General features: G+C 42.7%; 1 protein-coding gene and 1 long non-coding RNA gene across 4 annotated transcripts in view; one reads left to right on the top strand and one right to left on the bottom strand.

The window, feature by feature from the left end:
• Positions 1-11725, bottom strand: part of RhoGAP102A (Rho GTPase activating protein at 102A) — a 29269-nt gene extending 17544 nt beyond the window's left edge. Inside the window, exons 1-3 of the mRNA XM_022839510.2 lie at positions 10478-11725; positions 2435-2594; positions 2005-2115 (exon numbers count right to left, since the gene is read on the bottom strand). Of these exons, the coding sequence (XP_022695245.1) occupies positions 2005-2115; positions 2435-2594; positions 10478-10591 (385 nt within the window). The 5' untranslated portion in view covers positions 10592-11725. The remainder of the gene's footprint in view (positions 1-2004; positions 2116-2434; positions 2595-10477) is intronic.
• LOC111263979 (uncharacterized) lies at positions 1437-2575 on the top strand. Of its 3 annotated transcripts, none has more exons than XR_002682581.2 (3): positions 1437-1640; positions 2037-2150; positions 2445-2575. It is a non-coding gene; the product is annotated as an uncharacterized LOC111263979 (long non-coding RNA). The 3 variants fall into 3 exon arrangements; XR_002682580.2 differs by having other exon boundaries at positions 1437-1644; positions 2050-2150; XR_002682582.2 differs by having other exon boundaries at positions 1437-1644.
• Positions 11726-16140: the final 4415 nt, after the last annotated feature.

Genomic DNA, 16140 nt, shown 5'->3' with positions numbered 1-16140 from the left:
TTTGTTGGCGAATTGTCGTTTGTCAAAACTCCTAAGTATAAGCTCCTTTTGTGTCATTGGATCATTTGTGTATTGGCGATAATTAGTGTATGTCGTTAACTTTTTGTTTATCTTCAAATATCCCTGCTTTTAGATCATTTATTTACTCCAAGAGTCCTTTGTTTAATACTGAAATAATTTAATCTTTTGTGTCTAAGAGTGTCTTGCATCGGAAAAACGATGTTATGGATTTCATCTTCTTAACGTTTTTTCTTCGCCAGTTGCGCAGCTGTACATAGCATTAAATCCTAACAATAAAAAACCGATGAGTAGATAATAGTTTTTCCTCTGCTTTGTTGTTTCTCCATCAAATCGCTTGTATTGAATGCTCTGCTTGGACAAATCCCTGATGCAATGCCACTCTGCGCTATCGATCGATCCATGCTAAACAGAACAGTCCCCGTCATAGCTTAGAGGGTAACTGTTTGTATGTTCATTTTAGGGACACGTTCTACCATCTAGGTTCGCATAGGTGCACTTCATTTCGTGCTGGCAGGAACCAGCCGTCATATCGACTGCTCAAAGGCGATACCGGATGTAAAATCTGAAACAAAGACGACAGCTGAGAGCTGTAGCCTATGCTACGTAAAGACAGAAAAGGTACCGTAGTTTAGACACAGTCACCGATTGACGTCATCAATGATCGACGGAAGAATGACATGTTCTCATACGGAAAATGCCCTCGTTTGATCAATGCAAAAAGTCTATTTTCCAACAAAAATCCTGTTTCGTTTTTGCATCAACAACAGAGAAAATGCAATTTGTAGCTTCTCGTATGTGCCTCACAAACCTCTTGACTCGTGTCAGATGCTTCCTAGCAATTAGCCATTATAGTCACCCCGTCCAGCTTTGATAAATGCGTAAAGTGACGTGTATCTTGCTGTTACTATATTAAAAGCTATTTGTTGCTAAACTTGATCGTTGGAAATGTTTTATGAAATGAAAAAAAAAAACGACAAAGAAAAAGCTTTTAGTCAAATCTATAACGTCCACGCTATAGATAACGCCTGTTCTGTAACGTAATAGATCCCTTCCTATAATATAGTTAGCCCTCTACCATATTTGTGTAGGAATAAATAGGCATGTGCAGAGTATGTATCTGATAGCATGTCCACAGGACCTAACTCAGATCGATCTGTGTTATTGCAGTCCGTAAAGCGGCACTCGTCCGAGATATTTCTGTTCGGGCGATCCAAAGCATGTTTGCAATCGTGATAGATATCTGAAATCAATAGACTAGGTTGTATATCTTATAAGCATGAAACAATCCCCTCAGCTTGAGTTGCCTTTCGAAATGGTGCCCGTGCCCCCCACCCCCCTGAGCTGCTTCGATCCATCTATAACTATTAGAACATGAATCTTAAATAGTTTTTTGCCGGTGATCGTTCATTGAGTTGTGTGTGAAGAAAAACGAAGTATAAGGCTCAACGCACCGATGCACGACTCTTAGAGCATTTCAAAGAAGTCGTATCGTAACGCACTATTCTCCAAATAATACAATGCAACTGGAATACACAGTTATATCTCATATTGTTTTTTTTTTTTTATATCAGAGCTGACCACGCCAAACACGGAACGAGAAATACAAATGGACATCAACAGTAAGTAAGTTGCAATTGTCTGCGTTTCTGGCTAAAATGAGATAACTATTGAGAGTTCAGCGAGGATTTGTTTTGCAGTTAATTGTTATATTTATATTCGAGGAGAGAATCAAGTTAAAGAGAACACGTTAGACCTCCGAGATATGTGAAGGCGAGCCCAGTTCTTTTTTTAAATTGTTATTTGTGCATGATGAAACTTAATAGGGATTGGATGAATAGCAAGTTGTAACTAAGTTCAACGCGCTCGAATCATAAAGCAATTGATTGCATTCAAAGGGCAAGATGCACAATATGGTATGCAGGACACTTATAGGATACAGGGAAGGTAGCTTCTAAAACGATAGAGGAAAATATAGAGCTTTACCATTTTCAAATTTGGATGACATTTCAATGAAGCTCGTGGTCACAGCTTTCTTCTTGAGCAGGGCAGTAGGTTTCCGGCGAGATTTATGCGGCTTCGTCGGTTGATCATCGTCTGCAAAAAAAGGACAAAAAAACCATTCAAATTAAGTATGTACCTACACTGTACATATAGATATAATTTGTTCTCTTTTTATTTTGGTGCATCTAATATCAAAGTAAATTAACCGAGTGGTATTAGAAACGCGTAAATATTACAGTAAAACCATTTCGAAGAAAAGATATATTACAGATATGATGAATTTTTGCTGACTTCCACTGCAAACGCTGCTATCTTTTGCATAATCCGCATAGAATACAATCAAGCCTCTCTGTTTCTAACCCATCATCACGATGTAACGTTTTGCTAAAAAACACACGAATAAAACAATTACCTTTTGGTAGGGCGGGAATTTTGAATCCGGGCAATTGGTTGATTCTTTCGAGCGAAATGAGCGCTAACATTTGGGCTTCGGCGCGACTCAACGACACGAGGGAGGCGGATCCCACCTGAGCTCGGCACTGCCATTCGGTATTGCGCCACGCACAGTCGCCCTAAAACGAAAAGGTCCCCTGATCAAATAAACTATATAGAATAACCAAGATGATTTATAAGGAAAATATCATAAAACAAATGTGTTATTTTTTGTTTCCTTTTTTTTGTGGCAAAACATATAATCCTTTTTTGATGCTTGCACTTCCTAATTGCTGTTAGTGGCTATTGACAGCAGCAGTTAGGATGACGCTCTTTTTGGGTCCCACTATCGTTTTTGCGGATTACCATAGACCAACCGTAAAGGTTTCAGAAAGAGGTTAAACCACCGTTCCGAGCAGGAATAATATATATATATATATATCTATGTATAAACTTCCGGGAAATAGTAAAACTATTTGTTAAAGGTTTTTCGGATTGAAGCTCAAGTCTATACTGTAACATGAGGGAAGACTTTAACCGCTGAAAAGAAAGCATCGTTTGTGAAGACCGCTCTCGCCGTATTTACGGCGTCGTTAAATTCTAGGCTCTCCTGAAGCAATAGAACTGCAGAAAAACCAGATTATTTAATCCCAAATGCAAATAACATAGCAGGACTTTGTTTTTGTACCTCTAATCTACAAACTGTAATTGTTTTTACGGCATAAGTTAACATGATAAACAAATAACAAATAAATGTGTTCTAAAAAACCGCGATGTGTGCAGTCGGCACATGGCCAAAAATAGCAGCACGTATCATTTTCATAAGGAAATGAAGGTGTTTTTTTTTCTGTTGGCGTAATAATTCTAAGGTATCCAAGGGCTGCGTCATTGACATTTATGAAGACAAACTTAAAATTATATATACATACACCGATATTTAGATAATCGAATAGAGTAAATGATATAGTTCAAATAAAGATGAACGAGGTTCAACGCTGTAATCATTCGAGTTATGAAAAATATTCGAGCCCCTAGAAAGGCTGTCTCTTAAATTAATAGGATATCATTCAATCATCATACGTATGGGTGACGAAGGCCTTTCGTGGAAACGAATTTCACACTGGCCACACAATAAATAAAAGCGATACAAATCGGCACATTATTATCTTTAGACTTGTATAACAAATAAAAAAACAATGTTATTTAGGTGGTAAGATATACTGCGACGAGCTCTGACAAGTGTCGAGTACTTCTTGAGGCCAAATCCATTATTGAGAAACGCAGCGTTTTATGATCCAGACGAGCGTTAGAGTAACACACCTATCCAGTAATACGAAAACGATTTCTTTGTTCCTTTCAGGACACTAGCGTCCAGCCATGTCGCTTGTTCTCCCCGCTCTAGCTTATGATCCCACTTCTTGTCATATACAACCTGTTTTTTGTTCTTTCCACGCATAGCAATTGATCGACGTTCAGTCTCTCGACTGGCCCGAAATGGATTGATGCCCGTTGGAGTTAATCACTACCAGTAAGTAGATGTCCGATCTAGTACGCCTACTCGACGCATCAAACGGCCTCTGCTTTTACGTTATTGAGCAAAGGGGTTCTGGTTGATCTAGTGAGCCTAGCAAATTACCTCATGTCAAATTCAGCGGCAGCTCCCATGCATCTTCAAGAACGACGACGATCAAGGTAGGCTTAATGTATGTCCCTGTCGTGAACTACCACTCGTTCAAGCAGCCCATCAAAAGGAGTCTGTTCCGTATTTGCGAGTTTCATTTATCTAGCTTTTTCAGGTCCTCCTCCATCGTGTTGTACGAAACACTCCGGCGATCTCTACCGACTCGACCCTTACTGACTAAACAGCCAGTAACCAAAATGCGTTAAAATTTTATAAATAGCCTTTCAGTGCATCTTGGTCGTCAAGCTTTTCCATCAAGGATATAGACAAAATGTATGTAGGCTTGCTTGCAGCCTTTATAGCGATATAGTAAACTGGTGCAGCTTACGTAACGCATGACCTCCCATCGAAAAATCAAATCTTAGTTCTAAATGGGTTTGGGAACTCTTGTACTGAACTGTCCAAACCGAACTTCTCTCGCACTGTGATAGGCCTGAACATGGAACTTCTGTTGATGTCGTTAGTTCGCCGCTCTTATAGAAGACTTCTCTTGAATCGGACATGGTTAACGTCTGCATACAAAGTATGGCCAAACTCGGGAGTCAGACACAATCACCATCGTTTCTTTCTTTCGAAGCTGCTGTTTTAGTGAAGAGTCCGTCACCTGACGCAGCCTTGATCGTGAGACGCTAAATCAAGCCTCATGGATAATTTCTATATATTGTTCTTTATGTGACAATACATTAAATCTGGGGTTCGCTGCATTTGCTTTCCGCAGAACCCAAGAGGTGGTCTACTCGACCACTGCGACCCAGCATGTTAATAGCATTTAAACGTTGTCATCAAATCGTTAGCATTCAAAAAGGGACAACACATAGCGCGTACGGTTGCGCATTTGAGAACACCGGCAACCGACCATAAGTTTTCTATGTTTTATTGCAGGCATTTCTGAACGTATTTCCTCTAAATTTATGATCGGTATCCTGAGTAGTCATGAATATACATAAAAATCCGTAGTAAGACAGCAGACTTTTATAGGCTTATCATGAAGACGCACATTATATGTATTACTCGTCAGATATTCAATTATTCTGACCTGAAAGCTACTGAATTAAAATTAATTTTGCCAACATCCCTCTAGATGGCACTCGTTCGTATCGTGGTGTTTGTATTAACTACAGTTGCGTTGGAAGCACGCTTTTTTTTGCCAGTAACTTGAGTTGACAAACATAACAAACATACTACAAACAAGTAACCAAACAAAATATGCTAAAGAATCGGTCGTTCTCCCCAGTTGCTGCGCCAGACACATTTAATTTAATCTATTGTTTATCGAAAGGCTGTTCGCTCGTCAAGGCCCTCCCTTGTACGTTTATCGTCTCGCTGAAAATTTTTTTTTTCGTGGGAAACAATCGAAAATTATCCTTTCTGTTATAAAGCACCTCGTAGCTACATTATTCGATCCGTCCGATCGGAATGCCTGAACGATGTATTCGTCTACAGGGATGTTTCATGTGCTACCAGCTGAAGCTACACACGCAGCCAGCTGAGTCCATTTCAGCCAAATTAGAAGGGAATACCCCGCAGGCGAGGCATCAGTCTGGATGTAGGAACTATTGCTAATGTTTACATGCCTACAAGACGCTGCCAACATGTTTAAGTATTAGCGCCGAACAGCGTCCCACCAAGAGCATCCGCCGCCGTCAGTTATGATCTTGAGGCCACGCAAATAGAATAGCGTCAGCAGGTACAATGCCAGAGTACCAAGCAACACAGATGGTCCTCGAATCGCTGCGCTGGCCCACAGCACTCGACTATGATCGAATTATCACTTCTTGCTCGGCCAGTTATGTTTCTGTCTTCGTCATAAGCAGGATATGTCGCATCAGCGCAGTGGCATAGATAAGAATATGGACTTCTATTTATCGAATCTTAAGGAAACGTTCTTACGTACGAGAAAAGCCATCGACAAAACAAGGATAAAACATATTATACTGTATAACCATGTTCTGTGAAAACTATAGCCAGGTGTTTGTTACCGGCAAGACTATAAAAGGTAGACTCCATAAATAAGTTCAACTAGTTCGTCAAAATGTGCCCCAGATTTTAGACGAAGCGGAACAGATGTCGAACGTCCACACTATCTTGAGACAACACCTCGCGTTTTACTGAAATTGTTCCTAAACTGCGCAATAAACGCTCATTAGCCGACCTTACCTAAGTTCTACTGATAAGAGGGCTTCGTTAGGAGGCGCGCCTCGTTATATACGCAACTGGTGCTTCATACAATAATGAGTGCTTTGAAACTAGCTGATATTTATTCAGCAGCTTCGCGAAAATGGCCTGTCAATTCATTATATATTAGATGATATTGTTCTTATAAAAACTTAGTAGAAGTCACCAAGCTGCTTATTTGGGTGCAGCTTCGATCTCAGATTAACCGTTGAACTTCAGTTTTAGGGCGTTGCGTAGCCTTAAATTACCACTAGCTTTTAAATACTTTGAAACAAAACTAGCCCGTACTTCTCTTTGGAGACCTTCCTATTTCAAAATCAAGCCTGACGATTAATTCACAAACCTTTTTAGGTTCGATACACATAGTGACCATTCGCTAGGTCAAGGTTTGTCCTTAAAAGCAGGTTCCATTGTGTATGTCAATGATTACAAATACTGGTCCTCTGCAGCCTTAAACGAATTGGCTTTCTTCGAATGTTAGTCACTCGTGGAGGTCAAGGTCAGTGGTCCTTCTACACCGCTATTTCAATAAACCCAATGTAATGGCAGCAATCATAGAGGTTTAGGAGGACCTAATTCTGCCCGCGGTTAACCGTCAGCTTTAGATAGATTCGACAGCTCATAGCACATCTTGACCGTGTCACTATTCCTTTGCGCCGCTAGAACTTCGCAAGCAGAGAAATATGCCATAGAAATGAATATTTCACAGCCACTTGCTCTGCGCTAATACAGGGACTTTGGCGGGCTGTAACGAGCACGCGTTCATCTGGTCAGCTTGCCAGCAGACAAAAGCTAGCTGTTTCCTACAACAAACTCGTTACGGCGAGTATCAGGCGCGTCCTTTTTGGAATTGAGCAAACGGTTAGTCACTTGAAGATACCAGCACTTTTTGGCATACACACATATGGACCGAACAGCTCTCAACATGACAATGTCAGTTCGATCCCCTAATACTATCTAGAAAACGTTCGCATCAGGCAAATGAGTCTGAACGAAACTGTAATTTATATAAATTACGCTGTATATTAAATAAGCATGGCCGTCAGAAACTTCCAACACATCTAAGAGACATTGTTGAACTACCCGAATACAGTCCTAGAAACAAAACATCAAAAAAAGCTATTACTGCTGTAGACCGGTATTTATTTATTCATGAATTTATATATAACGTTTGCATTATCCCAACTTGAGCACGTTTATCTGGTGGGATGTCTTTTATATCGCGCACGGCACACCTTGGCGCCTAGTGGATTTGATTTCAAGTCCGCGCGTGCCGGGTAAGATTCAATTGCCTCCAGAAGCGCCTAACGGATTCCACGACTTTCAGTGCCCTCCGCCGTTGGGGGCGCCTCGGAAAAGTACGCATAAGCTGGCCCACACAATTTGGCCCTCTGACCCGAAGCATGACGTGCTATAGCGGCCGTACCCGTTGTCATTTCTTCCAACAGTGAATCCACCGATCCCTGATCATTGGCGTTGGAAGAAACGTACTTCCCCGCTTTTGTCCGCATAAGTACTGACGTGCTTTAATCTATTTGCTACGGTCCGCAAAATAACCGGCGTACAGCTGTGTAATGTGTGTATGGCTCCGGTAGCTGGTTAGAAACACCAAAGACTCGACTTATTTAGGCGGCACTGGTCCGATCTAGGGCTCCTTCGTTGAAGGTGAACCTAGGAACCTTTTATCCTTCCGTATTATCGCCGCCCATTAAGGGCTTTCTAGTTGATACACTGAGGGTAGTATTTTTGGTAACGGACCTATGGATATATATATATATATATATTACTGGCCATATTACCGTTGTCACGGAAATAGCATTTTCGTGGGTGTGCACTTTGCACTTACCTGGTATATTTTTTTGTCTATTTTACGTTCGGTTTCTTACGTTTCGTTAGGTGCGCCTGGTTGAGACTTCAATTGTAGACCTTAAACACTCATTTATGTAATCTAAACCGCTAATAGCAATATTCCATTAGAAACCGTTTGGTAGTAGGTACTCCTAATGGAATACTCCTGCGAAAATAAATTTTAGCCCATTGCATGAAAGTGGCTATTTTTGTAGTTTAGTCAAATCAGCTATAGCACCAGCCAAGCTAGCAGTCATTGACTGTCTACAGTTTCATGCTACGTTTATAAAGCGTTTGCATGACTTGAGTCCGAGCATGCATTGAAACTGTCTGATCAGCCGGCCTAATTTAAGCCGGGTTACGGATTTCAATCCGTTTCCAGTCGCCCTTAGGGACCTATTTTGGTATCGTGTCATAGTCGTCCTGTGAGCCTGTAGCGCGGGTTTCGTCTCAGGTGCTCCGCAGTGTCAACTTCCCCATACCCCTTTTTCAATCAACCTGTCTGTGTGTTACGTTTAAGCGTTTGCGCATTATTCAGCACATATATATCTATATAAACCTACAGACTCTTACTCGCTTATGAATTTAGATGATATGATAGTTACATCTTATATGTCGATTTTACGTATCAACGTATTTATACTGATCCCTTACATTGTTCTTCCTAGTTGCATTTGCTACGTAAACCGCGTTTCGATGAAGCTGTCTCCAAATATTGGTCGTTATATAGATTTCTCATATTAGTTATATAGGTGTTATTTCATTACCATCGTGCTTTTTAATACACACCCCAGCACCAATATATAGAGAACCGAGCAGAGGCTAGAAAACCTGTAAAAAACTTATATCACAACTGATTTATTCAATGCGACAACTAAAGGCTGCTACGCCTAATCTGTATCTACGCGTTCCGCTGCAATCACCACTCCTCGATGACCCCATCTAAAACTGTGTGCCTACGTACCGAAACAAAAAAAATTTTATATTGAAACAATTAACACGAGTGATCGTGAGCGTCAATTTATTGATCCTAATGTAATTTGCCCATATAAATGTTACATATCATACAGCTGTTTAGCATGACACGGACAAGTAATTGGCCATGTATGTCAACTGCCTCCTAGCGGGCCTGGCAGGAGAATCTAGGGTTTTGGGGCTTTCTTTTTTCACTAACTGACTGTAAGTCGATAGTGATGAATAGCATTGTTAGAGCTGTGAAGTACTCAATTCCTCGTGGAAATTAGGGTTTTAAGCCAACTTTAGCTTTCTCTCAGCTCTATATGCTGCCGCAATAATAGCGATGTTCCGTGCTTTAGCGCACGAGGTAAAAAAGGAAATCGAGTTGGTTATATATTAATATTGGCCGAAAATCTTTTAGGATAACCTTTGTCTAGGTACACTGGATTGTCACATTAGATACAATGCTACAGACGTTATAGAGGAATGAGCCGTAGTAAGCGATTGCCAAATTTTATTCCCTTTCTAAAAGCATTTCTTATCTATTTGATATACGGAAAACGTGCTTATAAAAAATAGGTAATAGCTATACGATCGGTTCCCCTAAATGCAAACTTATAGATACAGAAATGAAGATGTATCGATTTTTTTTTCTTCTTTTTCTCCTTTTTACTTTTATGTTAAAGTTTTTTTAGTCCTTGTGAAAGTCGCTTCGTTCTCCTGACTAAACGTAGCGTGATTTTCAGGCTAGGTCTTGCAATGCGTTCGGAAATGTAGCCTTTGTACAGGCCAAACAGGTGTTCGAAATCTCTGAGCTCCGGTTTATACTTCAAGCAATCCGCTGTTTCAGATATAAACGCAACCCAGTGACACCAAGGGTCTATCCCTAATCAAATATATACGGCAGTACATGTTTTTTCTGCTTGATAAGCGAGTCTATGCACAGCTGTCGTAACCACTAATTGATCAGAGACAATAGAATGAGGACTGGACGTATGACACTCTGAAACATAGTGAAGCCGCTTACGTGAATTAAATACTATCAATAGAATATGCCCATCATTGGTTACCGGTTAATTTTGAACAATTATATCTGATCCGTCTTTCCGAAATCACTTATCAATATGCGCGATCATCTAGTGATTAATACCTCCGTCTATTTTTAGATCTGGTATCGTTTCCTTTGATCGTTTGCAAGCAAAGAGCATTCAACCTTTAACCCGTCTGTGCGATTGTTGTTGTATTCTGCATAACGCATAAGAGATGCGGTATGGGTCACGTATCTCAAGGCCCAAATTCTGACGAGTAACTTACGCTCATTGCGGGTCAGCGTTTTTTCAACACGCTCAATGCGTCACTCACCTCCGGCATCCAGGTACATGGCTGCAGAACGCCTACCCGGGATTGGCTCTTTGCGCGGCTCCGCGCCGAAGATCGACTTCTGTGACCCGAATCTCCTCCGCTGCCCCCGTGCATAGTTTTTACATTCCTTGCGCAGATTTAGATACGAAATAACACCAGCGACGACGACCACTCAGAGAAAAACGGCAAAATCTATAGATTTATAGCCACACCGTCTTCGGCACGCATCGAAGCTTATACACGCGTGCACCTTGTTCTTTTTATTCCTCAGACATCACCATGATCCACCATCATCCCGTGCAGGCTCCGAACTCAACCGAAGCCTTTTCTGTGCATAAAGCACCACTACGCCATATGTCCCCTTAGCTTTCGTACGACGATGCAGTAGTTATCGTTACTCCATAAAAATCTCTGCAACGATCGTGACAAGATTACCTATACCTGCAGAGAAGATATCCATTTCGGCTGTTCGAACCCAATGGCGAGTGCACTAAAGAGCAGCAATTCGCTTCTAACAATTTTCACGAAAACCAAATAACTTCAGGCAACAACTGACCGAACAAGAATATCGATCTGGGCCAAACTGCTTTCATCCTGTTTCAGTCGACGGATTATCTAAAGCACACACAAGTGATCGAGCCATTGCTAACAGCAGATAATGTTCTCTCGATCTCTCCGAGGGTTTAGTCCCTTCTGGAGGGTTGCCTTCCCGATCGTTATTGACCAGTCGGACCGCCACGATAGCACGAGTCGTGGTCCCACCAGGGGTTGATGTTGTCGGTGCTTCTGCTGGCTATACCCGTGGCCTGCGTCGGGCGCGGTACTCGTCGATGGCAGCCATGTTGATTTTTGCTTAACACCCACAAACGCCCCGGGCCACAGACCGCAGACTAACAGAGTCGTTGCCATAGGCCAGAACCAGATGTATCGACGCCGATGGCGGCGGTGGCGTCGGCTGCGACGATCAACTTAGCCCGGCCGGTCCGAAACGGCTTCGGCACCTCTTGCAGGTTTCCTCGCGATGCCTACCCTAGGGCGCCCAGGGTAGGTTAGCTAGGTTCGCCAAGCTAGGCTGTCTGGCTCGCTTGATGTCTAAGAACTCTCTGGGTTGCTGCTACCATACTCGCCATCACGGGCCATGCATGTCGTGACCATCTACGATGCTTTGGCGCCGAGCTACTGCCGTTGCTGCTGTTCGGGGCTACACTCAAGCTGCACTGACTACACTATGAAGAAAAGCAGCTACGGCATTGGGAACGGCTTTGACGGTGGCTTGTGTTCGTGCTGGTCCTCCTCGTTGGTTCGGCTCGCTAGCTTATTCAACATTGCGGTCCCTTTGTAGCCCAGTTGGACAGAGTACCATCGTCTCCAGCCCGACCACTGGTAGTCTAGCCCCAGACGGTTTAGCTCGACAAGGCGGGGCCTCGTCCGATACCCAGCCGACGACGGCCTAAACAACGTTAACTTTCCAATAGCCCTTTCATAGACAGTATCAGAGAGTAGCATGGGCCCACGGTACAGATTCACATTGCACACAAACATCACAACGCATCGAACCAGACACGCAGTGTGTCCGACACTCCTTTGGCAGCTGATTATAATGCCCGCGGCAGCGACAGCAGCGTACGCACCAGACAACCAAAAAGGAGGGAAACTGAAAGAGAAAGTTAAGGACAAAAAAGATAACGACGACGATGTCCGTTTATTCCCTAGATCTCTGCCGTCCTGAAACACCCATTCTTACCCATCCACAGGCCAGCGACGCCCTGAGCTGTAACAGGCACATACGAACCGCCACGGCAATCGACCCTCGGCCCTCGTGCCTACTCGGGCTACCACGACTTTGTCAATAGGTAGAGTTCCAGTACAGTTTTGGTGCAGTCTTGACGTCAGAGTTACTGAACCCGCTAAAAAAGAAACGAGACAAGAAGAAATTGAACCTGATACCGACAATCGCATAGAGCAGCAGCTAAGGAAGATTCAGTGGCCGCTCCGAGAACGCTGCCCGATGTACATTCTAGACTAGTTAGGTTCACAATTGCATATGGAGAAACATCGATCAAATTAGTTCCTCGAGCGGATCGAATGCTCTGCAGAGTTGGTAAGATAGATGTGGAACATTTTTAAAGGGCTGGTGAACAGATCGTAGAACAAACGGCCTGAAGCGTCCTGAAGCGAAATGATGGTACTATGTTGCAATCTCAATGCTGCGACGTTTCACATTGCTTCAGAAGAACCACAACTCACATTGTCATGGTGCAGAAAATCAATGGTCGCGGGCGTTATGTTTGCTTACGCTCGCTGCTCCTGTCGTCCGCAACACGTTAATGTTATGATAGACTCGTGCGGCCTATCCCCCTCCGTCAGTGGCCATGCGGCTGGGGCAAGGCGATACTTTGGGATGTTTTTCCTTCGAAAACGTCGTTCTGACTGATTATTAACTATTGGCGCCCTTGAGTTAGCAGCTAGATGACGTAAGCGTTTCAGGGCCACTCGGGGTTTGTTATTAGTTCGTTGGTCCGCTATGTCTCTTTGATCCTCTCGAATTGGTAGCGAAGGTATCAATAACATCGGTAACATTTGCCTCGACACGGCCTAGCGCGGAGTTCGGCCCTGCCACAAACAAAACAGGAATTCAGCTTCACGATAAATTTGTCGTCCTGTCACTGTGTATCGCCCTTTCTCGTTTTTTTTTTCGATTACCTGTTGCCTCGGTCCTTCTTACGATTGCGGTAGTATGGTCAATTGCATATATGCGGCGTTTGTATTGTTGCTGGGTAGGCGACTGTTTCCTGATATCCTTAACAGTGGAAATCGTCAGCTGGTTAACAGTGAAAAGATTGACTAATCGATCACTCGCTCAACGTTTATTAACTCTTTAGTAAGATACATTTATTATTAAATATATTAATTATCGCCGCAAATGTTGTTTATATATGCGCGGGTTTGGCGGATTCGAACTTGAATTAGCGGCGTGCAGGTACCGCAATAAAATTATTTATATATAGGATTGATAACCGATGAAGATAACAAATGTCCCGTAAAACAACAGAAAGCTTACGAGTAAATCCTTGTATCACTTAATAGTTAGTGTTAGTATTGTTCTCATACGACCTAACCTTTTAAGAGGACTGACACGGGTCCGCTGGTTTTTTTCTATTACATACATTTAACATTAGAAATATCTCCTCTCTCAAAAAATATATTTGGCAAATAACGAACAAACGTTATATACTAAATTTATCGTAATCGTAGACTTTGGAAACAAAGCCTATGTCGTTGCTTGTCTGTCATCACGTGATATCTTAGGCTGAGAAATAATATTTGTACTGTTGCTAAGCTGTTTTTTTGAGCGGCGGACTTTTGAGCCGTTAGCTTTAGTAGAGTTGTACCGGCGCTGTATGTGTCGTCAAATTTCGATGGTGTGCCCGGTGTTCTATTTAATTTTAGGCTTTTTAAAGTTGCACTTAGAGCATTTTTTACGAACTGGAGAAAAAAGCCTCAACTTGAAGCGTCCGCTGCGTATAGACGCCTGTAAAAATTAATGAAACTATATAAAACAGGCTATTTTTTCCTTGTGGAGAAGGAATCACGTCATCTTTGAAATCAATAGCGCGAAAAATCTTCAACAATTTTGGATCTATTTTATACACGGATGGCATCAAAGCCGATCAAAGTTGTGGGTGAATTTTTACCGTCGAAACTTTGATCTGCACCTCTCTATGAGATAAATAAGTGATCTCTTTAAATATTAGAAGGAACCTCAGCAGGATCATGACAATGCGAGAAAGTCGGTTGATGCAGACGGATTGGGCTGCCTTACCGAGTTCGTTTGGCATAAAACGTTCGCGTAAAACTACATACTTTAGATGGGATCACAATTTTCATTCGGTTTTTTTTTATCAGGAGCTGTACGTCCTTCTGTAGTTTCTATGTTTTAGCATGCTGTCTTGTAATAATGATTATTATTATAGGCTAAAAATAGAAATGAAGCCATTTTGATACAAAGCTAAGGATAAGATATTTGTCTCGTAGGGGAGAATAATACGTGGGGGAATAGAAGAACAGTAGCCGTGACGATGACCCCGGCCTGTCCTATATCACTCCCGCGAGTAAACAGTGGTGGTCTTATTTGGAACTACGAAAGCATCGTAGATAATTTGGCTTGGTTATTTTCAACGAACGGACAAAACTATTTTGTCCCACCCAGACCCATATTTATTTAAGTATTCAATACAATGTTGCAGATATCTGGGTCTAAAGATGAGTATGCAAACGTTTAAGGTTTCAGCACGTACTTAATTTAAAAATTACCATGGTCATGTAAATAAGTTCCCCTGCGTATTGCTCAGTCCGGTTCTGACAATTTGATGTTCATCTTCATCGTTATGACTTCGTCCCTACGTGAATATTTTGTCGCCTAACCGCGGTCCAATCAGACAGCCAGTCGCTGAGGAAGCCTCAACGTCATGCCGATATAGCGATATGATTGCGCTGTTATAGCGCAAACGCACCATCAGATCGCTCGTCTATTTCGCTGTTACAAAGCGCCTCACTCATCCCGTTAACTGTGCCCTTCTTTTTCCCACTATAGCTGCTGCTTCGGAAAGAGAGCGAAGTTTACCGATGACGCACCCAGTGTTCTACCGGTCGCACCACCAACAAAACCCAAATCGCTGACGTCTTCTTCGATTGCCCATTTTGCAGTGTACATATGTCAGTAGTATTTATTCTTTTTCTTCGTTACCTTTTCGTCGCCCGGAGTGCAATCGCGGGCGCGAGCGGCCATTGCTGTCTCTCACAGGCAGCACGAGCTGTTGTCATGGGCACCATCGCGGCAGACGGAGTAGATTCCCGCATGATGATAGTGCCTCTGCTGTCGACGCCGCCGTCGCACCGAACCGCCGTTATTGCAGTTTTGTCTGTTTTGTTTGTTGCCTATTGCCGCTGATGCAGCTTGGCTAAAGGCGTCGCTACGACGCCAAAAATGGGAAAGCACAAAACAGTGCCTGAAGAAGGTTCTCGCGCTTTTTTCAAATAAACTTTGTCGCTTTATACTCACCTCTTCTCTTGTGCAAAAGCTACGTTCCCGGCTCTTTTGGTTTTACTTTCGGTCATGGTACGGCAGGTTGCTTCATGACTATTTTCGTGAACCAGGCTGATGCATCGACACGTAACGATAAAGCAGCGTTTGCTTACGCAGAGTTGAAGTCGATCTCTATGTTTTGGTGCACTATGTCTAGCCGCTCGGGCCCTCATCAGCCAGTTTCCACAACAGATGATGACGCGGATATTGATGCTGATGTTTGATCTGGCTGCGGTAGGTATGGTGAGGTGGCAACACAGTTAACAATCGATGAAGAACTGTCGGCTATCTACGATGGGTCTACGTAGATGTGCAATCGGTTTGGCGTGGGCTTCTGTGGTTCGTGAACGTGCAATAGACGTGGGTGATTGGGTTTGCCCCATTGAAATAGTGGAAGTGAATACACAACAAGGACATTACTCGCAGCGCGGCGGCGACAAAAAACCAACTTATTGCCAAAAATAGCCATATTGAAGCTGCTTATAGTCATTTATGATTACCTAAGTTAGTCTAGGACCTGAAATCTTCATGCAATGTATGTTGGCGATATGAACGTGCGTGTATCACTTCTACTGAA

Source organism: Varroa jacobsoni, unplaced genomic scaffold, assembly GCF_002532875.2.
Source record: "Varroa jacobsoni isolate VJ856 unplaced genomic scaffold, vjacob_1.0 scaffold_807, whole genome shotgun sequence".
NCBI classification, from domain to species: Eukaryota; Metazoa; Arthropoda; class Arachnida; order Mesostigmata; family Varroidae; genus Varroa; species Varroa jacobsoni.
The sequence above is the reverse complement of the archived record's forward strand: the minus strand, read 5'-3'. Positions and strand labels throughout refer to the sequence as shown.